The sequence below is a fragment of the Crotalus tigris genome, unplaced genomic scaffold (assembly GCF_016545835.1).
Source record: "Crotalus tigris isolate CLP2741 ecotype Arizona unplaced genomic scaffold, ASM1654583v1 scf7180000017710.2780689, whole genome shotgun sequence".
Lineage (NCBI taxonomy): Eukaryota > Metazoa > Chordata > Lepidosauria > Squamata > Viperidae > Crotalus > Crotalus tigris.
In genome coordinates this window covers 492,350-516,940 of record NW_024096582.1, presented here as the reverse complement: position 1 = coordinate 516,940, position 24,591 = coordinate 492,350, and the positions used below count along the sequence as shown (strand labels likewise).

At 36.5% G+C, this 24,591-nt stretch overlaps 2 protein-coding genes across 7 annotated transcripts in view; both read right to left on the bottom strand.

The window, feature by feature from the left end:
* Positions 1–3,081: 3,081 nt before the first annotated feature.
* Positions 3,082–7,441, bottom strand: LOC120306016 (gap junction delta-4 protein-like). Its single transcript, XM_039338557.1, has 3 exons — positions 6,571–7,441; positions 5,996–6,226; positions 3,082–5,941 (listed from the first exon to the last, which is right to left on the bottom strand). The coding sequence occupies exons 1-3, from the start codon at positions 6,632–6,634 to the stop codon at positions 5,073–5,075; spliced, it is 1,164 nt and encodes a 387-aa protein (XP_039194491.1). The 5' UTR covers positions 6,635–7,441; the 3' UTR covers positions 3,082–5,072.
* A 3,772-nt stretch (positions 7,442–11,213) lies between these two features.
* The window catches only part of CCNY (cyclin Y), a 110,742-nt gene continuing 97,364 nt past the window's right edge, over positions 11,214–24,591 (bottom strand). For all 6 annotated transcript variants that reach the window (XM_039338576.1, XM_039338571.1, XM_039338572.1 and 3 more), the window contains 3 exons: positions 16,839–17,005; positions 14,602–14,764; positions 11,214–13,842 (listed from right to left, as the gene is read on the bottom strand). In XM_039338576.1, coding sequence (XP_039194510.1) covers positions 13,726–13,842; positions 14,602–14,764; positions 16,839–17,005 — 447 coding nt within the window. In that variant the 3' untranslated portion in view covers positions 11,214–13,725. The remainder of the gene's footprint in view (positions 13,843–14,601; positions 14,765–16,838; positions 17,006–24,591) is intronic.

The following is a 24,591-nucleotide window of genomic DNA, read 5'->3' as shown; positions in this document are numbered from 1 at the left end:
CATGGACATCACCAGACGGTCAACATAGAAATCAGATTGACTATGTGCTCTGCAGCCAAAGATGGAGAAGCTCTATATAGTCAGTAAAAACAAGACCAGGAGCTGACTGTGGCTCAGATCATGAGCTTCTCGTTGCAAAATTTAGGCTTAAATTGAAAAAAGTAGGGAAAAGCACTAGGCCACTCAGGTATGAACTAAATCATATCCCTGATGAATATACAGTAGAGGTGACAAATAGATTTATGGAATTAGATCTGATAGACAGAGTGCCTGAAGAACTATGGATGGAAGTTCGCAACATTGTACAAGAGGTAGCAACTAAAACCATCCCAAAGAAAAAGAAATGCAAGAAAGCAAAATGGCTGTCTGAGGAAGCTTTGCAAATAGCTGAGGAAAGAAGGGAAGCGAAAGGCAAAGGAGAAAGAGAAAGATACACCCAATTGAATGCAGAATTCCAGAGAATAGCTAGAAGAGATAAGAATGCCTTCTTAAATGAACAGTGCAAAGAAATAGAAGAAAACAACAGAATAGGGAAGACCAGAGATCTCTTCAAGAAAATTGGAGATATGAAGGGAACGTTTCATGCAAAGATGGGCATGATAAAGGACCAAAATGGCAGGGACCTAACAGAGGCAGAAGAGATTAAGAAGAGATGGCAAAACTACACAGAAGAACTATACAAGAATGAGCTTAACGTCCCAGATAACCACAATGAGATGGTCACTGACCTCGAACCAGACATCCTAGAACAGTGGTTCTCAACCTGTGGGTCGGGACCCCATTTGGGGTCGAACGACCATTTCACGGGGGTCGCCAAACAACGCAGTCCGCCATTTTTTTCCCCTTTTCCTTAGCTGTGCTACTCCCTTTTATTCTATTGGCTTTTGAAAGCCAATAGAATAGACTCTCTTGAATAGAGTCTAATTCTATTGGCTTTCAAAAGCCAATAGGAATTGTCCAGGCTGTCTCTGCCCTGCTGAGCCCACCAAAAGTCCCATTCTGCAAACGGTGCTGCACCAGTTGAGTAGTCCTCGACTTACGACCGGTTGAGTAGTCCTCGACTTATGACCGGTTGGGGGTCGTGGCATTAAAAAGGTTGAGAACCACTGTCCTAGAATGTGAAGTGAAATGGGCCTAAGAAAATCTGAGCAACAACAAAGCTAGTGGAGGTGACAGTATTCCAGCTGAGCTATTCAAAATCTTAAAAGACAATGCAGTAAAAGTGCTACACTCAATTTGCAAGCAAATTTGGAAAACTCAACAGTGGCCACAGGATTGGAAATGATCAGTTTACATTCCAATTCCAAAGAAAGGCAATGCCAAAGAATGTTCAAACTATCGCACCATTGCACTCATTTCACATGCTAGTAAAGTTATGCTTAAAATCCTACAAGCTAGACTCCAGCAGTATGTGGATCGAGAACTACCAGAAGTACAGGCAGGATTTCGAAGAGGCAGAGGAACTAGAGATCAAATTGCCAACATACGCTGGATCATGGAGAAAGCTAGGGAGTTCCAGAAAAACATTTACTTCTGCTTCATTGACTATGCAAAAGCCTTTGATTGTGTGGATCACAACAAATTGTGGCAAGTTCTTAAAGAGATGGGAGTACCAGACCATCTCATTTGTCTCTTGAGAAACCTATATGCGGGCCAAGAAGCAACAGTGAGAACTGGAACCACTGATTGGTTCAAAATTGGAAAAGGAGTCCGGCAAGGCTGTATATTGTCGCCCTGCCTATTTAATTTATATGCAGAGCACATCATGAGAAAGGCAGGGCTAGATGAATCAAAAGTTGGAATTAAGATTGCCGGGAGAAATATCAACAACCTAAGATATGCAGACGATACCACTCTAATGGCAGAAAGTGAAGAGGAACTAAAGAGCCTCTTGATGCAGATGAAGAAGGAGAGTGCAAAACTTGGCTTGAAACTCAACATTAAGAAAACCAAAATCATGGCATCTGGCCCTCTCAATTCCTGGCAAATAGATGGGGAAGAAATGGTGGTAGTGACAGATTTTATTTTTCTGGGCTCCAAGATCACCTCAGATGGGGACTGCAGCCAAGAAATTAAAAGACGCTTGCTCCTGGGGAGGAAAGCTATGGCAAATCTAGACAGCATTCTAAAAAGCAGAGACATCACCCTGCCAACAAAAGTGCGTATAGTCCAGGCCATGGTTTTCCCAGTTGCAATGTATGGCTGTGAAAGTTGGACCATAAGAAAGGCTGAGCGCCAAAGAATTGAGGCCTTTGAACTATGGTGCTGGAGAAGACTCCTGCGAGTCCCTTGGACTGCAAGGCGTTCAAACCGGTCAGTCCTAGAGGAGATCAACCCTGACTGCTCTTTAGAAGGCCAGATCCTGAAGTTGAAACTCAAATACTTTGGCCACCTGATGAGAAGGAAGAACTCACTGGAGAAGGGCCTAATGCTGGGAAAGATTGAGGGCAATAGAAGAAGGGGACGACAGAGAATGAGATGGCCGGATGGAGTCACTGAAGCAGTAGGTGTGAACTTAAATGGACTCCAGAAGATGGTAGAGGACAGGAAGACCTGGAGGAACATTGTCCATGGGGTCGCGATGGGTCAGACACGACTTCGCAATTAACAGCAACAACAAAATTAGCCACTCAGACTTTAATCGCTAATGAAAGATGATGAACAAATATAAGCATAAGCCAAACACTTCTAAAAAATAATGATCACATCGTTAATGCAATTTTTTATTCTGCAAATAAATGTGCCACTGCTGAAGAAAGTATTCAAACTAGCATGCTTGCAATGACGTCTCAACCATTAAGCAAAATTCCACACAGCATAGACCATGCATATTCCATAGGCAGAACCAACATATACAACATATATTTCCCCAATCTTTCTACAAATGTGACTAGAAAGGTTTTAAAATCCTGCTTTTGAACAAGACAAGTGGTTAAAAAGAGTCATTCTTTGCCATCACACTAAACACACTTTGTTTGTACTTTGTGTGTTCTGGGAAAGTAGAATTTAACAATATTTTCCATTTTAGAAATAGGCTTTTAGGGTTAGGAATTAAATTTTAAATTAAATTAAATTATAAATTAAATTAAAAAGGGTGCAAATTCTTTTCCTGGTACATTATATATCACTTGAATAATCTTTGCTTGAAAGGGAAAAACAAATAATTATCACAGAATTATATGGGAAAATATAGAAATCAAGTCTGCATTTAGATCCTATTTTTTTCTTTGGGTTGACCCCCCTTCTTTAATGGAGGACATTTACAATTCCTGAGGATTGTAAAATCTGTGGTATAGGTAGTCCTCAACTTACAACCACAACTGAGACAAGAATTTCCATTGCCAAGCAAAGCAGTTGTTTTGGGAGTTGTGCCCACCTGTATGATCTTTTCTGCCATAGTCATTAAGTGATTGTTAAGCAAATCTGCTTCCCTCATTGACTTTGCTTGCAGAAGCTGGCTGGGAAAGTTGCAGATGGCAATCATGTGGCCATGGGATGCTGCAACCATCATCCCAACCATACATGCTGGTTGACAAGTGCCTGAATCTTAATGTGACTCTGAGGATGCTGTAATGCTCATAACTGCAAGGACTGTTTGTAAGTTGGTTTTTTTTTTTTTTTCAGTGCTGCTGTAACTTCAAATGGCACTACATGACTGGATGTAAGTCGGGGACTCTCTCTCTCCTCCGGTCCACATATTAAGATAAATGCATCAATATGTACATACAAGAACTTAATAATAGAAGGAGACTTTCCATCCTCCATGTCTTTTGACTAATGACTATGAAACAAATGAGAAAGCCCTATATATGCCATCCAATGAACACCTGAGCAAATGTTTCATTATTAAATTGGATCTGTATTGCCCAAAGCTATGTCTCAGTAGCAGAACTGAAAAGAGAACAACAACAAAAAATAGATTGTTTTCAATACATTTTGCAATATAATTAAGCCTGCACTTATTTGTTATTTTGCAAACATTTGAGTCATTTCTGTTTCAAGGCCAAAGATAGAAAATATTATAAAGCACTGAAGATTTTAAGATGTCTGGCTCAATTTTTGGATTATGATATTTTAAGGGTTAGACTAGCTTCCACATCCTGCTGTTCTCCCCATACTTTGTAACTTTTGGCTTAGAATTGAAGGCTAATACCTCTAGATCAGTGATTGTCAATCTTGACAATTTTCAGATGTCTGGATTCCAGGCATCTTAAAATTGCCAAGGATGAGAAACACTGATATAGAGAATATCTCAGATAAAACATTTCATGTAAAATGTAAACATTGTGGAATGATAAATTAGCTTTTGGAAATCAACAGTTGCAAAAAGCTTTCTTTCAGGTACCAAATAAAGATGTGTGCTCAATTATAGATGTGTGCTCAATTATACAATATGAAGACCAGTATCCTCTCCAAATTTTCACCCTGCTATTAGCATACAGATCTTCTGGATTCAAAATGGAGATTTGGTATGCAACAAGGCAAACTATTCCATGATTATATATGGATAGTACAATAAATAGAGAGCTCCCCCCCATTTATAACGCTACAAGGTGAGAACACACAGAACAGGATTTTCAGTGGTAGTTTAGTGTTGTATTTTCAGTGAGGGTTGCAACTAGGACCTTTTCTTCATACAAAGATCATGATGACAGGACAGTAATATCATAAAAGGTGAGATTATGATTGCAGCAGTCACACATACCATGATACAAAAGTGAACACCAATATTTTCTTTTTTTACCCTATTATTTTCCATCTTTAAAGCAATGAATTTAAGCAGTTTCTCATCCAATAATGAGGAGGAAATGTACCGCTTAAATTCTATAGCATTTGATAAATACTAACAACAGAAATAGTGACCCTGGTGTCACTCAGAATCTCTACAAGTTTCTGAGAGTAATTGTTTTACCCCATTCCAAAAGCTCATTTAATATGAAAGTACACTCTTTAAAAGCTCTTCTTTCAACTAAAGAATTCCACTTAATTATAATGTAAGTGTAATGATGACACTTTTAATTTTGTGATCCGTGAGATTTTTTTTTTTAACTACTGTATTGGTTCCTGGCGTTCTATACCCATTCAGATTTTTTGGATTTTGAGCACGGAGAACTATCACAGACAGACGGAATATCAGAGGTCTTTCTCTTCAGAGTAGAATAATGATCTGAGGGCTTGTCATAACTTGCAAATGAATGAGACCTATGATGGCATACCTCTTGGGATTTAAAAGCCAAGGGTTCTTTGGCAAAGTAGGACTGGTGCTCACTTCTTGATTGCTCAGATGGGCTCTCCTGTGGTTTAGCTTCATTGAAAAGCAGATCTTGATTGGCAGATTCAATATATAACTTATTATGATTGCAGTTGAGATGACAGCCAATTGTCTGCTGAAGGGTCATGGTAGCTGGAAAAGGACAGTCCTCTGTAGCCTCACAAGCAAGCAAGCATTTTCCACCATCATCAGGGATGGCCATGCTTCCATGATGAATAGTGCCTGCAATATTGTCATCTTGCTGCTGGTCAAGACTACCTTCCTCTTCTGAGTTGAACTTTTGCAACAGAAGCTTATTTCTATGATTTCTTACACCATTGGTTCGCAAAGCAAAGATTAGATCAACAAGACTAAGAAGAAAAGAGAAGCCACCAAGTCCCCAAATAAAAAGCATCATGATGGATTTTTCAGTTGGCCTTGAGATGTAGCAATCAACAAAACTTGTGCAAGGAAAGCGGTCACATGAAAAATGCTTCGGAACAAAAAATCCAAAGAGATAGTAATGACCAGTTCCAAAGCCAGACTCTATCAATATTCTCAGAATAAGATGAATCATGTAAGCCCTGGAAAAATCCAGGACAGCCGTTTCATTTCTCCTGCCAATTTTATTCTTTCTTGCTGTACTTTTGAAGTCCTTTGTAATTTTGCAACCAGTTAAGGTCTTCCTTTCTTTGAACGGAGAATAAGGGGAGGAAGAGGCCTTTACAACATGCCTGACCATACTGTGCAATACACAGATACCAAAAACAACATAAGGAAGGAGGACAAACAAAGTCTGAATCAGCCAGAAACGAAAGTGTGATATTGGAGCAAAGAGATCATAACACACATTGGAGCATCCTGGTTGCAATGTGTTGCAGATAAAGCGTTCTTGCTCATCTTGATAGAGAGGATAGGCTGCTAAGAATATCACCATAAATCTCAAGAAGATCACAGTTGCTAACCAAATCTTTCCTACAAAGGAAGAATAAAAATGGGAGGGATTGTTAATAATAGGGCAGCAGATTTCTTATAAGAGTTTGGTATGAAAATATCAAATATGTGTGAACATCTCCAAGAGAAAGTTTGAGTCAGCTCTAAAATTGATATTATCAAGCCCATGCTATTTCAATCATTATTCTGCACCATTCCTGTTAGGTTAACCCAAGTTTAACACAAGCTATCATGCATGACTTATTAAGACCCTGCCCTTCAGACAACTTCATTGTAACAAGTAATGGTTGAAGTTAACTGACCAATCCTTTAAACAGCTAAACACAAGTATATATCTTATAAATAATGTAGTCTTATGTACTCACCTATAATCGTCACATTGTAGCTTAGAGCAATGAGGAGAAAACTGAATGCATCTGAATTCTCCATGCTGAAATGTGATTGCCCAGTTATTGAATCTGTAACAAAAATCTCTGTATTCTCACAACCTACAGAAATCTAAACAGAGAGAACAAATGAGAAACACTGAAAAGATGGCCAGAGAGTGGAATGAAACAGAGCTACACAACTTTGCAGAGCGGAGCCAACCTTCTTTTAGAAATCATAGCTAAGGACATTTGTTGCTCTCACCTCTGCCCTAACAACTGCACAAAGACAAAAGGCAACAGGGATTATCCTGGCTATTGTCAGCTTTCCTTACCCTCTTGAGGGCATTCCAGGTTCCTAAAATTACTGGGATAGTTCAGCGGTGAAAGATAAATTGAGAGGAGAAGAAATAATAGAACAAGCCTTCTTTGCCTGGGTGAGAGAAATGAGTATCACAAGGAAAGAAGATTTAGCAACACCAGCTGCCAGAGGTCCTGATGATATTGTCTCTGTATCGGTCAAAGTCTTTGAAATGGATATGAAAGACAATTCCCCAAAGCCATTTGGATTAAGCGGTGAGACGCAGAACTCATGGATGTTGCCGCATGTTTCCTTTTCCATAATGGCTTCTTTTCTTCCCCAAAAAAGGTTCTAACCTTGATGATACCTAACCTGCCCAGTATTAGCAATGCGCAAAAACATTATGGATTTGAAACATTTTGAGCCTGAAACACTCTGCACCAAATTTGAGCCTGAAATACTCTGCTCCAGTTGTTCTAACTATCCTGGAAGTATTTCAAGCTCAAATTCTCAGTACAGACTTTATGATGCTTGAAACACAGGACATCTCCAGAATGATCAGAATGGGTGATCTGAATTTAAATCAAAATATTTTGAAATTTTTTAAAAAAACTGGATCACCTGACCCAACACTTCAAATGTTGGTTAACCCAAACTTTAAGAACAAAGAGAGGGTTTTAATTTGTCTAGGTTCTGAGTTCGGCAGTGCTTGACTTGTGACTTAGCAGCCATTCAGTGTTACAATGGAACCTCTAAAACAGTGATTCTCAACATGTGGGTCGGGACCCCATTTGGGATCGAACGACCATTTCACGGGGGTCGCCAAACAACGCAGTCCGCCATTTTTTCCCTTTTCCTTAGCTGTCCTACTCCCTTTTATTCTATTGGCTTTTGAAAGCCAATAGAATAGACTCTCTTGAATAGAATCTAATTCTATTGGCTTTCAAAAGCCAATAGGAATTGTCCAGGCTGTCTCTGCCTTGCTGAGCCCGCCAAAAGTCCCATTCTGCAAACGGTGCTGCACCAGTTGAGTAGTCCTCGACTTACGACCGGTTGAGTAGTCCTCGACTTACGACCAGTTGGGGGTCGTGGCATTAAAAAGGTTGAGAACCACTGCTCTAAAAGTACTTATTATCCAGTTCCAAACACCAGCATTTGCCATGATCATGTGGATGCATTTCAGATGCTCAGGAACTAGCCCACATTTACAGTATATACGGACACATTATCAGCAGCATCCCATGTTCTTGTAAGTACGACTTATGATCTTTTTGCTGATTTTCCCAAAGGTTTATTTCAAAAGGCAACTGGACTTTGTTTTTCTTTGAAGACATTTCACTTCTCATCCAAGAAATGTCTTCAAAACTGTTTTCAAGGAAAAACAAAGAAAGCCCAGTTGCCTTTTGAAAAAGCACCTTTGGGACAACCATGACTTGGACGACTAAGAATCTCCATAGATTTTTGCTGATTCGTTGATGATGCACGGTTTATACGTATTGAAAGGAAGACGTAAAATAAGAGTGTTTTATACATTTAAAACCTCCATTTGTGCTGTTAAAAAGAGGCAAGTTCAGTGCATATGGTAGGTACTTAACTTTGTGAAGAAACTGTTTGGTGTTTTTTAGCTCTGGAGTCAAGAGATAGAAGGATGGAATTCTAACAGAGCTTGTTTTTGCCAGAAAGTCAAACATTGAAAGATGAAGGTAAACAAATAGGTTGCCCCAAAAAAATCAACTTGCCATAAAATTCTGTTTTTCTCTAAATCAGCGGTTCTCAACCTATGGGTCGCGACCCCATTTGGGGTCGATCGACCATTTCACGGGGGTCGCCAAGCAAGTCTGTCCACCATTTTTTCCCCCTTTTCCGGCGGGTGCCTTACCTCCCTTGGGCTGGGCCAGCTGGTGGCCCAGCCGGTGGTCGGCCTGCTCCATCTCAGTCGCTTGGCCGGCGCAGGGGGCAGCACCATGCATGCGCGGTGCTCCTGGGCAGGGAAAGACCTCGACTTACGACCGGTTGAGTAGTCCTTGACTTACGACCGGTTTAGTCCTCGACTTACAACCGGTTTAGTCCTCGACTTATGACCGGTTGGGGGTCGCGGCATTAAAAAGGTTGAGAACCACTGCTCTAAATGGTCTTTCCTAAAGATGGGAACTGTGCCTGTACAGAAACTCTGCTTTTTTCTCAAAAGAATTCAAACAATGTTCAATACTGCTTTTTAATACTTGTTAAAGACTGAAAGGCAGAGAATACAATATAAGAAGATAAATTTGTTCCAGATATGAGTGTTATATCTTCTTCATTCAGTGGGAGTAAACCTGAATATTTAATACCTAGTAAATTTGTGTTTGGTAATGATCAGCAAGAATGAAAAATGAATTAGCAGTTATCCTTTCCCAGAAAACAGGTGGACCTTTTTTCTAAAAATATACAAGGCAGTAGAATTCTACTTTTTTATAAAGTCTAACAGACCTTTGAAATAAGCTTTGTGTATGTGAGTGTGTGTGTGTGTGTGTGTGTTTGTGTGTGTGTGCATATTGTTTGGGCATTTTCCTTCTGTTTCCTTATTATTTCAGTTATTTTCCTTGTTTCTTATTTTCCTTTTTAATGAGATTATTTTCATTTCCTTAATAAAATTGGTACATTCAGAGTGGCACCAGACTCTTCACAAATACAAGGCCTATTGTATAATTTTCTGGAATGAACATCTGTAATGGTATATAGGAATGACCTTGGGAGCATAGCCCACAATTGCCTAGTGGGTGGAGCAAGAGGCTCAGGGGGACCCTCCCTAAATTATTATCTGGTCATAAAGGTCATAAAGCAGGAGAATCAAACTTTCAGATTTGCAAGATTCTGTTAATGTGGCTTTACAACAAAGCAGAATTGGCTTACTGAGCAGCATTTCATGTTTGGTCTGCCTGCTAAGGCTGACATCATCTCACAAAGAAAGTAGAATTTCTGTACACATTTTGAGCCTCAGCAGGCAACTTTTCCTAAGAATTCGTGACTTTAAAATTCAGAGATTCAACCCTTCTCCCACTCCTCAGCCTTTCCTCTACCCATCTCTATTCCATTTTGATTGTTGAGAAATATCTAAGGTAGAAAAGAAATGGGGAGAATCTGTGCTTCTCTGTGTCTGATTATGTTTTCAGTTATTCACTCAAAAATATTGTAATTTTGTTTGCCATGAAGGAGAAGGACTCAGAGCCAGCTTGATATGAACCTGCATATTTCAACCTATGGAAATTTTATTCTGTTATCTGTTATCCAATGATTTGTGACATCTTACCATAGTTTTATGTGGGGGTTTTTTTGTAGCCATTAAAGTTACTGTTGAGCAATACCTTATGACATGATTTTTTTCCCCCATGAGCTCTTAATAGGCAGAAAGCTCAACACATACAAGAATTGGTTACCCCATTAGTATCTATTCCACAAAGACCATCCCCAGTCTCAGAATTAATGAGTACATAAGAAGCACGTTAGGGCCCCTAGATTGCTCAAGAGTTTTCATGCACATTATCCTGACAAACCAAACTAATTGATATTTTCTATTTTATTCCTATTATTGTTTTCTCTTCTCCAGATGGACCTGCTCTCATTTTAAGGAGGATGGCATGTCAGACCCTCAATGTATTTTCAAGGCCTTTCTATTTCACTTCTTTTTCAGTGCTGCCATTCTGGTGGGAGGGGGAAAGTTTGTGCCAAGAGGGAGGAGTGATAGTTCGGGGAGCCCATAATTTCCTTTGCTTTATTCTATCCTCTTTGAAGTACCTTTCCTGGGGTGTGAAAGGAGGGAGGAATGTGCCTGCAGCCATCTGCCTTATCTTCAGTTGGATGGGGTGGAGCCGTGGAGGAACTGACAGCCTTGAGAACAGCGTCTTATCGCCGGTTTCCCACAACAATTTAACACCTATGAATTGGCTAAATCAAACCAACCGGTTGGACATTGAGGAGAGGTTTGAAAGGGCACTTTTAATGCAATGTTTCGCGTGGGGAAAATTCAGATCCTGCCTTATCTTCCTGTTGTCATTAACTCTCAATAAAAGTTCCTTTTGAGACAATGCCAGTTTCAAGAGTTCTGCTTTCTTGGAAGAACTAATTGATACAGATCCAAAAGATATTTTCCATGGTCATGTGACCAGCAAGACTTTATGCTGAGATACATAAAATACTGTTACCTTCCCAATGAAGTGGTATTTATTTATTTATTTATCTATATGCATTTTCATGTTTTCAAACTGCAAGGTTGGCAGGAGCTAGGACAAGAATTTCTATTTTTAAAGAATTTTTAAAAATAATGTAGCTTGCTATAACATAATATTAATAATAAGAAAACACATTTAAGATATTTCTTTTTTTAATCTGTAGTGCAAGAAACATAACCAAGTTAAATCACAGAATCAGTACTAGTTGAAGAATGTTGAAAATTCTCCTATGCAGAGGTAGAATCCATTGCACAAAGCTAAAACAATATCCAACAGTCTAAACAAGACTGAGCAAGGTTTTATGGAATCCACTTGAAATCTTAAGTATCAGACTGTATGTACATACATACAATAAACAGACTATACAATCTTTAGGGTTGCTTAATAAACTTCACAAAATTAGAATAAATGCATCGAAAACTTTACATAAAGCAAACTTTTCTCTTTCTGTCATCCCTTTCCCTAAATCCACCTGCCTAATTATTATTTTTTGCTGGGAAAAAACTGTTCTGCAAAATCTCAATAATGCAATTCTTTTTAACAATGTAGATCTAGTCCACTTCAATTTAAAAGTGGCAATTCTTTTCTCCCACTGTTTGCTATTTTCCTGAAATTAAGACACTTAAAAAAAAATCCATTAAAAAAAGAGCAAAGAGTCCTTAGCTTCAAGCTTCTTGATTCCAGGCCTTTGAGGTCAGGAACGTGTTCCTTTCTTCCAAAATTAAGTCACATGAATGTGTTCTTTCATGAAAATAAGGGTATTTCATTGTCTATAAGTAAACTACCTGTAATCATGGTTTTAAGGCTTAATGGGATCCAAATCAATATGCTTGTGCTGCAACTGAAATTAATGGGAATACTTCTGGAATATAGAAATAAATGTTTATCCTTAACAAGGCCCTTGTTAAAAGCCTAGTAGATATGAAGTACAAGGGATAATAAAGAGATGTAGGGAAAAAATCCTGGTGAAATATGCTTTCTCTGTTTTGCTGAAGCAATACACCAAAAGCAAAATCAACATCATCAAAACATCCCTGTTTGTTTTTTGCAGAAGGAAACATGACAAGTGAATCCCACAAGTCATGAAACTGAAGCTGATTTTGGCTCGTTGGTTGTCTTTATATTTTTCTTATGATAACATGGCACCTTTCTCATATGTGCAAACTCAATTATTTGTATAGAGCACAAGTACTGCATATATACGGATTTGCTTATCCCATTAAAAGATAGGAAGGATGAGAACCAGTTTTTTAAAAAAAAATTAAAAAAATAATCAACAAAGCAATAAAATTTTTTTCACAGTTTGCATTTTGTTTAATTTCCTATACACTGGAAAACTCATTTTTAAACTGCTTTTATACCAAAATCTAACACTTGTTTTTATTATACACACATACTCATGCCCCTGCATGTGTATGGATGGTGCATGTCTAAGCAGACACATACACATATAGTTCTCTTTTCTTCTATGGATCCCAGAACAAAAACTTTTTTTTAATTTTTTTTCTCTTTTATATAAACAGATTGGTTTCCATTTAAAGTAAACATATAAAAAACTTGAGGCTATTGCTTGCAACATTGAACCAGGAAGTGAAGAAAGTCAACTATTTGGGCCATACAAAAGAAGATTCTAACTCTCCACTCTTTCATTGCATTTTTCTCACTTGATTCTATCCAATCTCTAAATGATTAAAAAAAAAACCTTGCAAAAGAACTATTCTACCTAATGCAATGTCTGCACATTGGCCCAAGCTTTGCTGTCACCTGAATCTTTTCAACAACTTACAGTAAGAAAAAATAAACCTATCTGAGAAAAGGTAGGAAGGCACATGCAACCACATATAATACAAAGCACCAGTACTGACAATGCACCTCATGGCAGCATCATGAAACTGGTTGCTATAAATTAAAAAAAAAGGGAGGGAGGGGAAAAATAAAATTATGATCAATCACCTGATCTTATATACTTTGGGTTCAGCACTATCAATCAGTTTTACCAAAAATACAGTAAAAGCACACAAGAAACAACAATATCTATAAGAATTAAAAGGGGGGGAGCTAATAAAACAGCTTATGAACAAAAGCATATCCAAGTATAAGGGCTAAAGAAACAGACTCTCTAATCAGAGGCTCCTGTTGTGCTACTACAGTATTGCCTTCTCCATGGTTGTTACAGAGGAGAAAGCAACCTCAATCAAAAAGCAAAAAAGTATGCGAAACCAGTAGAAGATATTGAAGAAGATCTCAGAACACGCCCAACTTCTTTCTTATTTGCTTCTTTCAACTTTCTTTTGTGATGTTGGTTTTCATACTGCTGTTAAGGGCCTTTTCTTCTTTCTCCTCCTCCTCCTCTTTAATGATACCTGTATTGGTTTCTGAAGTTTCATCCTCTAAGCACATATTTGTATTTGCCTTCTCCCCATCAAAAAGCAGAGGAGTTGTAATAAACAACAAAATAAAATCTTCTTTCAAAGTTCTTTTTAACGAGTCCCTATAGTTATTCTTGTGTGCTACACAAAAGGGGAGGCACTGTAAAGGCAGATCTAAAAATAAGAAAAATAAAAAAAAATCACCAAAACCAACCCTCCCACCCAAAGTTGGTGTTAGAAATAGTACTTCTAGAGTCTTGTATTACATATTTCACCGTTAGGAGATAACAGCAGGAGACCATCTAACTTCAGCCAGATTGTCTGAACTGACTGATCGTTTCTTTGCAGATTTACTGAATTCCTTATATTTATCTTCACACAAGCGAGATATGGCCTACAAGAGAATGGAAAATGAAGAGGGTCAAACATACACAATTACCTGATTTAGTGAAACCTCCAGATTCAAAGTAGATCCTTTACTATTACAGCCAGTGCTTTTTTTCTTAAAAAAAAAAAAAAAAAGGTGCCGGAACTCACACACATCATACAACCCGCCTTGCCTACCCTACAAGGTTCCATCCAAAAAGGTGCCGGAACTCCGTTCTGGGCATTCTATGAGAAAAAAAGCCCTAATTACAGCACATCCAAGTATGTGTCAAGACTCTGGTGCCTGAACCAAAATATAGTCTAGTAACACAAATGCATGGAATCCAGTAAGATGTAGCTAAGATATTGGAGCAGGGACATCCTCCAATAATGGCAGAGCTTCCATAAGAGTGGTAGGACGCAAATATATCAAACAAATCTATCTTTCCTTTCTCCAGGTCATGAAAATCCCAACTCTCTTCACCCTACTGCCTGAATACATCATGGTTGCTTAAACTTTATAGATGCATTTTTAAACAGTCTGCTTAGTAATCCAAGACATGAATGAATCAATAAACTGTTCCCAATAAATCTACATCCTTTGAGAAATGAGGCTGGAGTAGAGAATAATGGATAATAATTTTTGAAAAGACTCTCAAGGCAGCAAATTAGCACCACTTTGTGGAGGTAACAAACAAAATTATAATTTGATGCATTTGGGAATTGGCGTAAAATAAAAGGAGGGCTTACTGTAATGTTCAAAAGGTAAGATGATCATGAGTCTCACCTCAAGTTTACATGCTCTTTCCCTGCTGAGGGGTTCTAGAGGAAAACTCAGGTTGTTTGCTTCTGCTAAAGAGCGCAAATCAAAATAATACTTAGCATAAACACTTGAGGGAACGTTGATGTTGAACTGCAGCAACTCAAGGAACTGGCGCTCCAATTCATTCCTGAGAAATAAAGAACAGAAAAAAATACAAAATTTTTATTTATTTCAAGTCACAAGAGGCTGAGCCAAGTGAACATCGAACAAATAAAATGTAACAGGTTTTTTTTTATAGCAAACTCCTGGAAAGTTAGTCTTTCTTCACTTCGTGTGTATCTTCCTTATATGTTTAAGTGAAAACAATGTCTTTCATAATCACTAACCATATAATATTATGGAATATTGCCCTCTTTACTAGAGACATACCCTATCCTTTTCTTACATATTGTTGGCTGGAATTGACAAGCTTTTATTTGTTTAGTTATCAGAAATGTTAGACATAAACTAAGTTAGTTAAATTTATTTCATTATGACCTAAACCATAATTCGTTTATCCAAAGGAATCTAGGTTCAGCTAATTTGGTTGAATCTAACATTGTTTATCTCATGTATTTGTATTTACAAGTAGTCTTCAATTTATGACAATTAATTTAATTACCATTCAAAGTTTTGATCACGTGATCAAAATTCATGTGCTTGACAACTGACATGCATTTATGACAGTTGCAACATCCTAGGATCATGTGATCCTCATTCAAAGTCTTTCCAGCCAGCTTCCAGGCAAGCAAGGTCAAAGTGGGAAATTTGATTCGCTAAATGACTACATGATTTATCTAACAACCGCAGTGATTTGCTTAACAGCTATGGCAAAAAAGGTCATAAAATCTGGCTTGACTCACTTAACAACTTCCTTGTTTAGCAACAAAAATTCTGTTCCCAATTATGGTCGTAAGTTGAGGATTACCCATATAAGCCACTATTTAAAGAAATTCCTTCAAAAATAATTCAACATGCTAACACTCCCTTTAAACCAGCAGTTCTCAACCTATGGGTCGCAACCCCATTTGGGGTCGAACGACCATTTTACAGGGGTCGCCAAACAAGGCTGTCCGCCATTTTCCCCCCCTTTTCTTTAGCTGTGCTATTTCCTCTTATTCTATTGGCTTTTGAAAGCCAATAGGAATTCTCCAGGCTGTCTCTGCCCTGCTGAGCTTGCCAAAAGTCCCAGTCTGCAAACGGTGCTGCAAGGCAAACTTTTTGGAAAGCTTCCCTCCCTGCTGAGCAACTACTAAAAGTAAGTAAAAGAGGGCCAGGGGTGGGAGGTAGGAGGCTGGTGAGCGCAGGGAGGGTTGCTGGCGCGCATGGGGCCCGGCGGGTGGCTTACCTCCCTTGGGCTGGGCCAGCCGGTGGTCGGGCTGGGCCGTCGCTGCCACTTGCCAGCTACACCTCAGCTGGCGCAGGGGGCAGTACCATGCATGCGCGGTGCTCCCAGGCGACGGCCCGCATGCAACCGCAGGAGAGGAGGCGGAACATGCGCGTCTCCTCTTGCCCCGCCCGCAGGGAAATACAGGTAGTCCTCGACTTACGACCACATGGTTGAGGTCGCGGCATTGGGAAGGTTGAGAACCACTGCTTTAAACACAATGATTAATTCAATTTATAGCTCGTTGTAATGAAAAGATTTGGACTTCAGAATCTATACAATGAGATCCATATCAAGACTTTTACAAAAACTGTGATAGGAATTTATTTTACCCATGCAGCACTAGAATGGCTATATTCTTATTATCCTTATCATTTTTTCTACTATCTTCTCCTATTAGTATTTTATGCTTATATTACCTTGTTGTTTGTATGTACATATTTGTATGTTTGTATGTACACTGATTTTATTACCTTGTTGTTTTTATGTACACTGAGAGCTTATACACCAGACACAAATTGCTTGTGTCCAATCACACTTGGCCAATGAAATATTGCATTCCATTCCACTGATGAAAATGGGATTTCTCTGAAAGTTTGAATCTGTTGTTCCCCAACTTTCTTTGTTCCCAGACTGAACTACCTTTCATTAATCATACTGCTCTGTATGTCTAGAGGCTGTTTTATTTCTAATGTTGTAAGCCCCTCGAGTCATTTCAAAATGACATGGGCAGCAAATAGATTTAATAAATAAATTTCTCAGCCTCTTTAGAAACTTTCCCATTGCATCAGTTATCAAACAAATGAGCAAACATGGGGTTGAACAATAAACTCACATGTCTTCAACTGTGATATCTTTCAGGATCTGACAGTAGTCCACATTCCACACAGCTTGGTCATCCCAAACTTTGGATGCAAGTAGGATTGCACCAAGCACAATTCTTTTCCAGTTTGATGGACAAATATCTATCTCTGCATAAGTTAGCAATCTTTCAAGATATACCTAAAAAGACATATGAAAGTATGAGTTCATGCATTTCTCTAGCTGAACAGAAATAAGAGGAGGAGGAAACACAATTACACTCTCTTACCTGAGTGATCTTTAAATGGAAAATTGTTTCCAATTGTACAACCAGATAAATAATAGGTCACAGTTAATTAACAACATTCACTTAAATTCAACTGTATAGCTTTTACTGCAGATTTTTTTGTAAATATTGCATCTTGGTGCAATAAACAATGTTTAAGAATAACCAGCATGATAATCATTTTAAAAGCTTTTCTAACACGAGTTTACCATGGATCACATTCTGAAGCAGGCTTGATTATTAGCTGATCTGCAAATTCCTATACTGAAAGCATCTGAAAATCAGCAAAGATGTTAATGTAATCAACATTAAAGAGTAGAAGGCAATATGAGGTGGAATGGAGAAATCTAACAATGCAATTTAAAAAGGCAGCTGAATTACAACATAAGGACAGCGATCGTGTTATGCACAAAATAGACAAGGTTTTGTGCCATGATGATGTAGCTCTGCTTTCACCAATCTTCTTCTCTTTGCCTCTCCACAGATAATGTTGTTTTACCACTGGCATTCCCTACAGCTGAATGCTTTTTAAGCTGACAACAACAAGAATCTTATATACACAAAAAGGGCACACAGATTCCCACAATGGAAGAGCAGATGGAAAGGTGATGGAGTTAGCAAAGATGGCAAAATTGACTTGTTTTAATTAAAGAAAATAATTTATCTATTTTTGTTTCTACGTGGAAATCACTGCTGAACCTTTTGCTCAAAACTGGAAAAAAAATGAAACTGAGTTTAGGTTTCAATGATTAGAATAGTTTTATTATTATAGAAATGGCTTGAAATGTTATGAAATGTAAAGCAAAAGGCTGAGGTTGTATTATTTTTTATACTCTACTGCAGTGATGAATGTCAGGAGTTATTAATTTTCTTTTTTTGGCATTATTTTCTTTCTTGTTTTTCTAACTTTTGTTTCCTATTTTTATCATATAATGAAACTTAACATAAATGTATTATTACAAAAGAAATAATTATATTGCTAAGCAAGCAATCTATAAAGCTACTTGCTTAAATAAAAAATTGTACTGATATTACATTAGCACCAACAAAAATGAATTTTGATCTCTGGCTATGTGCTGGATTAATAATAGCAGTCACCTAGGGAAGAGTATTAAGAGTATTAAGATTTACTTTTATTATTAAGAATATTAAGATTTACCTTATTTATTATTAGGTTTGATTAATCTTTGTTTCTTCAGATGATCTAGATCAGGGGTCTCCAACCTTAGCAATTTTAAGTCTTGTAGACTTCAACTCCCAGAATTCATCAACCAGACAGGCTGACTGAGGAATTCTGGGAGTTGAAGTTCAGAAGTCTTAAAGTTGCTAAGGTTGGAGATGCTTGATCTAGATATATGGCTATTAGAGTGTGCAATATGCCTACAAATTCTGCTAACTTGAATTTACTAGCAGAAAATATCTAGACAATATGAAATCTGAAAGAGAACAGGAAAATCTTTAGTGACGGTAGAAGAATGATACTCTGTTTCAAAATTGAAACAGATCAATTTTTGGTAGTATCTAGAACAAACCTAGGAGAACATAATTACTGAAGAAAATTAGCAAAAAGGAGAGTAAATCTAAAATGACTGTCAGAAGAAAACAGACTTTCTTAGGGGTAAAAAATAGACTTTCTTAGGGGTAAAAAGCAAAGAGCCAATTTTATCGAATGTAAGTTTGTTGGTTAGGTTATATTGGAGGGAAAATTTTGTGTTTATTATGGACGAATGGTTATTTAAAAGAAAAATACACCTCAGCGAGGTGAAGATGGATAAATTATATGTAGAGTAAATATGGGTTATGATATGGGTTTAAAATGCATTATGCAGATTATGAATTATTTATAGCTTTTAATTTGGAAATGCTTATATTGTTAATTTTTTTTTGTATTTGAGTTAAAGTATATTATCGATTTTATTATTTGTATAAATTGGATAAGTTTATTTAGAATTTGTTTTTTTATCTGTAACCCTGTAACCAGCCCTGGGAAGTGAGAGGGGGAGGGAGGGAGGTAGGGAGGGGGTTATTTTAGGGGGGGATATTGTTTAAAACTTGTATAAAACTTTTCAATAAAAAAAAGAAAATGAACAAACCCTATATGAAAATTATAATAGAAGATAGATTTACCTCCATATATAATGAATAGAAAGTGGCAGTTTTGAATAGCTATACAAAATTTACATATATTATGTTTAATTATGGCTGCCTTTTTCTTGTAGCATTAAAACTAAGTTTAATTACAAGAATTTAATGAAAAGCATGGATAGCAACTCATCAACCCACTGTCCTTTTTCTAAATCTTTTTTTTGCTATATTTTCAGCAAAGTATAAGCTCACTGACCACTAATGCTATAACAAATTCTGCTGGTTTTAACAAGATTGTGCAAAGGCAGTTCTGAATTGCAGAAAATGTTCAAAATACCATTTTAACTTCATTAGCCAGAATGGGATAAACATCTAATTCATTTTAATAATTAAATCAAAAGCTTCCATCAATTTCTTCTTACTTACCCTGAACCTAAAGCAAGTCAGAACAATCTTCACCAATTGGAATAAACAAAGAAAAAATACATGAGAAATCTGATGCCTTAATTTAGAAAGCCACCTTTTAAAAATATTCTGATTTAATGCTAATTTTGTAATAAGTAGGGGAATATGTGCATGTTAAACAATTCCAAATAACTTACAAACACAGCAACAGACAGCAGGGTTTAAATATCTAATAGTGGAAACTTATTCTGAACTGACAAGAGCCAAACAATCTCTTACTGCATGGATTACCTACACACAATCAGATATACACATTTCTTTTTCTCTCCATTTAAAACTTCCGATGGAAGGGAATAGCTTGAAGAAGAATGGAAAACAGCTTTGCTTCAGCAAATTCAGTTATTTCGTAAACATTATCTTCAATGGTACTTTTTGGAGCCAATGCTACAAAACTATTTTGGTCACAGTGGGGTATGACTGAAAACTTCTATCCTAGATTCAATTTTTTAAACATCAGACTCTTATATGGGCCAGTTTATTTCAGCAGTTCTTCAAATAAATATCAGTTATTATTAATGCCCTCGACAGTTGTCCAAGACTGTTTGCTTGAAGCCATGCTGATGGATAAGCAAGTTCAGAAATATAAAATGTTTCAACCTATAACATCAACCTATAGAATCCTGCATTTAAGGGGGCTAGCAATATCTTATATAGCAAGGAAAAATAGGGAGAAAAGACAAAGGCAAAACGTACTTCAGGAAGAGATTAAAAAATTTGAATCCAAACTACAAAAAGAGCCCCAGGATGAATCGATTAAAGTGGGAATGGCATTAGCCAAACATAAATTAAATGTGATGGAGCAAGAAGAAAGAGTTAAAGAATTGAAATTGGCGAAACAAAATTTTTTTGAACATGCAAATAAACCTGGGAGATGGCTCTCTTATAAATTAAAAAAAGAGAAAGAGGGAAAAATAATTCAGGAACTTTATGATAGAAATGGAGAGTTACAATATAAAATGGATAAAAAGAAAGAAATAATTCAAACCTACTTTGAGTTATTATATAAAAAAGATGAAATAGACGGGGAAAAGATTAAACAATATTTGAAAGTTAATGGTCTGCCAGAATTAAAAGAAGGTCAAAGAGACGTACTGAATGGGAAAATAAAAGCTATGGAATTAAAAAGGGCGGTGCAAAACCCAAAAAATAATAAGACCCCAGGACCGGATGGCCTTCCAGGGGAGCTATATAAAACCTTCCACAAAGATTTTGAAAAGATATTACTAGAGGTGTATAATGATGTGTTGGAGAAATCTAATCTACCAGCCTCCTGGATAGATGCCATCATAACTCTTATCCCAAAAGAAGGCACAGACCCCAAACAGATTAAAAACTACAGGCCAATCTCGCTGCTAAATACGGATTACAAAATTTTTACTAATATAATGGCTGAAAGATTAAAATTAATTTTACAAAATATAATACATCCAGACCAAAATGGTTTTTTACCTCAAAGACAAATCAGAAACAGTATTAGAATGGTGTTAAATGTCCTAGAGTAATACGAAATACATTTAGGAAACAGGCAGCTTTGATTTTTTTAGATGCGCAGAAAGCATTTGATAGCCTCAATTGGCAATTTATGTTTCAACAGATTGAGGATATGAAATTTGGTGAGAAATTTAGTAACATAATAAAGGCAATATATAGAACACAGAGAGCTAGTGTGATAGTCAATGGAGAGAATACAAAAAGTTTTGAAATAAACAAAGGGGTAAGACAGAGATGCCCAATTTCACCTTTACTTTTTATTTTGACACTTGAAGTATTATTAGTTCAAATTAGAGCAAATAAAGAAATAAAAGGGGTACAGGTCAAAGCAGAGGAATATAAGTTACAGGCATTCGCTGATGACCTGGTTTTCTTTATTGAGGAACCTATAGAGAGAGGAAATATTCTTATGGGTGAAATAGAAAAATTTGGAATAGTGGCAGGATTAAAAATTAACAGAGAAAAGACTAAAATGTTAGCAAAAAATTTAACCGATAAACAAAAAAGGAAATTGGAAGAGAATTTGGGATTACAAGTAATGAAAAAGATTAAATATTTAGGAATTTGGATAACTTCAAGGTGTTCCTCAATAAAAGAAGACAATTATACAAAATTGATATTAAAAATAAAACAAGATCTTGTGACTTGGGGGAATCTCCAATTATCATTATTAGGCAGAATCGCATTGACTAAAATGAATATTCTTTCAAGATTGTATTTATTTCAAACAATTCCAATAAAATTAGAGAATTTTTTTTTAAAGAATTGGATAAAATAATAAATAAATTTATTTGGGCGGGCAAAAAAGCTAGGATAAATATTAAAACATTACAAGACAGTAAGAGTAGAGGTGGTCTTGGACTCCCTAAATGGGAAATCTATTATTATGCGGCAGGATTATTATGGATTAAAGACTGGATAAACTTGGATAATGAAAGGTTACTAATGATAGAAGGACATGATCTACAGGCGGGTTGGCATGCATTTCTATGGGGGAAACAGAAGAAAACATCAACATATTTCCAGCAACATCAGATAAGAGGAGCATTGATCGGGATATGGGAAAAAATAAAAAAAAGACACTATGGGAAAATTCCAAATTGGTTCTCGCCGATGGAGGCAATGATCCATCCCAATACATTAGAGAAAAAAAAAGATGATTAGATATAAAGAATTACTGGATAACCGACGAAATCTCAAGTCAAGAGAAGAGTTGGAGGAACAAAGAATAGCATAGATTGGTGGCCGTATTTACAAATTCAATCTAGATATAATAGGGATAGGCAAGAACATGGAATTAGTCAGACCCCACACCAACTTGATAAAATTCTAATGTAAGGAAGGAAAACTATTATCAAAAATTTATAAATACCTATTAGAGATAGAGTTAAAAGAAGAAATAATGAAGGGGCCAATGATAGCGTGGGCACGAAATGTGGGGCAAAATATAAATTTAGAGGAATGGGAAAGATTATGGAACATAAATTGCAAATTGATGCTATCAACTGCATAAAGAGAGAATCAATATAAAATGATTTACAGATGGCATTTAACACCGGCGAGATTGGCTAAAATGTATAAAAATGTAGACCCGAAGTGTTGGAAATGTAAAATCAGAGAAGGAACATTTTATCACATGTAGTGGCTGTGCCCCAAAGCAAAAAATTATTGGGAACGAATAAGAGATTGGATACAGGAGATAACGGAGATACAAATGGATTTTAAACCAGAATTATTTCTTTTGGGCATAATAAATTTAAAGATGGAAAAACAACTCTAACATATCATTATATACATATTGACTGCAGCTCGTATAGCATATGCTCAATATTGGAAGAGTGAAAATATTTCCACAAATGATATGATTATGTACAAAATCTTGGAATGCGCAGAAATGAATAAACTTACGTTAGAATTAAAAGACAAGGAGGCGACAGAATTTTATGAAATTTGGAATAAATGTTATAATTGGCTAGAACAGAGAAAGGAAAAGACATAATTATTGATGTACATAAAATGTAAAGAAGATGTAAAGAATGCTTAAAATGTATAGTACTGTTCTGTTAAAAGAAAAGATTTATGTTTATGTATTTTAAGTTTGTTTGGGTGTATGGTGTATGGTGAAAAATAAAACAAAAATTAAAAAAAGAATCCCACTCCCATTTGTAGAATATTAATCAAAAGGCAGGGCAGCTAGTAACAATCTCTTTGCAGAATCAAAAGATAATCTAAGCCAGAGTGCTTTTAAATAAATAAATAAATAAATTCTATGTGCAATGATGGTTATAATTCTCTTGGGGAAAAATGGCTTTTTTACAGCCTCTGCCACACAGGGAGTTCTTATCTTTTAAGGCCAGTATTTCACCATTGAATCATGGTCCTTAACAAAAATCAAGGCTGAGGGAAAAGAATAAAGTAAAATCTACTTTTTTTTAACAGTAGCAACAGTTCTGTGTGAAAGTTCCCTAACCCAAAATAAATCTTGTACTTTCTATCTTTTCCCCCTATAGTTCAAGTTCCTTTTTTATTTTAATTAACTTTTGGTCAAATAGAAGATGGTAAAAACAATATCATTTCATCCCCCATTCATTTATTCTTCCAATACCCCTGTAATAAGATTAGGGTTAGAATTTTAGTTATTTGTAATTGCTATATGACACATCTATATGCAATATTCTATATTGTAGCTTGAGATTACAATATTTAGTACATCATAGTCTATGACATGAATTAATATCATAAAACAAACTTCAAAAACAAGATGAAAATCAAATCAAATATTATATAAAATTGTGACTTGCCCAGAATCCCTCCATGAGAGAGATGGGTGGTTTCTAAATTTGAAAATAGATAATAAATAAAAGAAATATAAATCACAACATCAAGATAAAATTTAGATAACTGTCTGAAACAGCTTCTATGGAAAGAAGGTTAAAGGTTAAAGAATGCATAATATAAATATGTACTAAAGAGCACATGAATTACTGTGGTCAGATTAGACCTCCCGAAAAAGGGGCATCATTCACAAATTAGGAATATATGATTTAAAGCTTACTACTACACAGCTCTCAAAACAAAGTAAAGTCAAAGTAGGCACTTGTTCATTCATGGGAAGAAATGCCAAACTCTGGAGTAGCAAAAGCCCCTACTGGTTGGCCACAATCTTCCCAGACCATCAACCCTTTTGACTTCTCAGGATTAAGTTCTAGTATTGCAATTTTGTCCAAGCAAGAATCAATTTCAAAGCTTGGCACCTTTGATGATGGTGGAAAAGAGAAATAGAATGGAGGGGCATCTAGTTTCATAGTTTCTGACAAACACTCCCAGTTAAATAAAATAAAAGGGAAGCCTTAATGTAGGAATAGAATCATGGCAAGATACTGTCTCCCAGTTTAATTCTATAACATGATCCAGAAGTCTAGTATGATTGATGTTATCCAAAATTGCTATGATATCACCA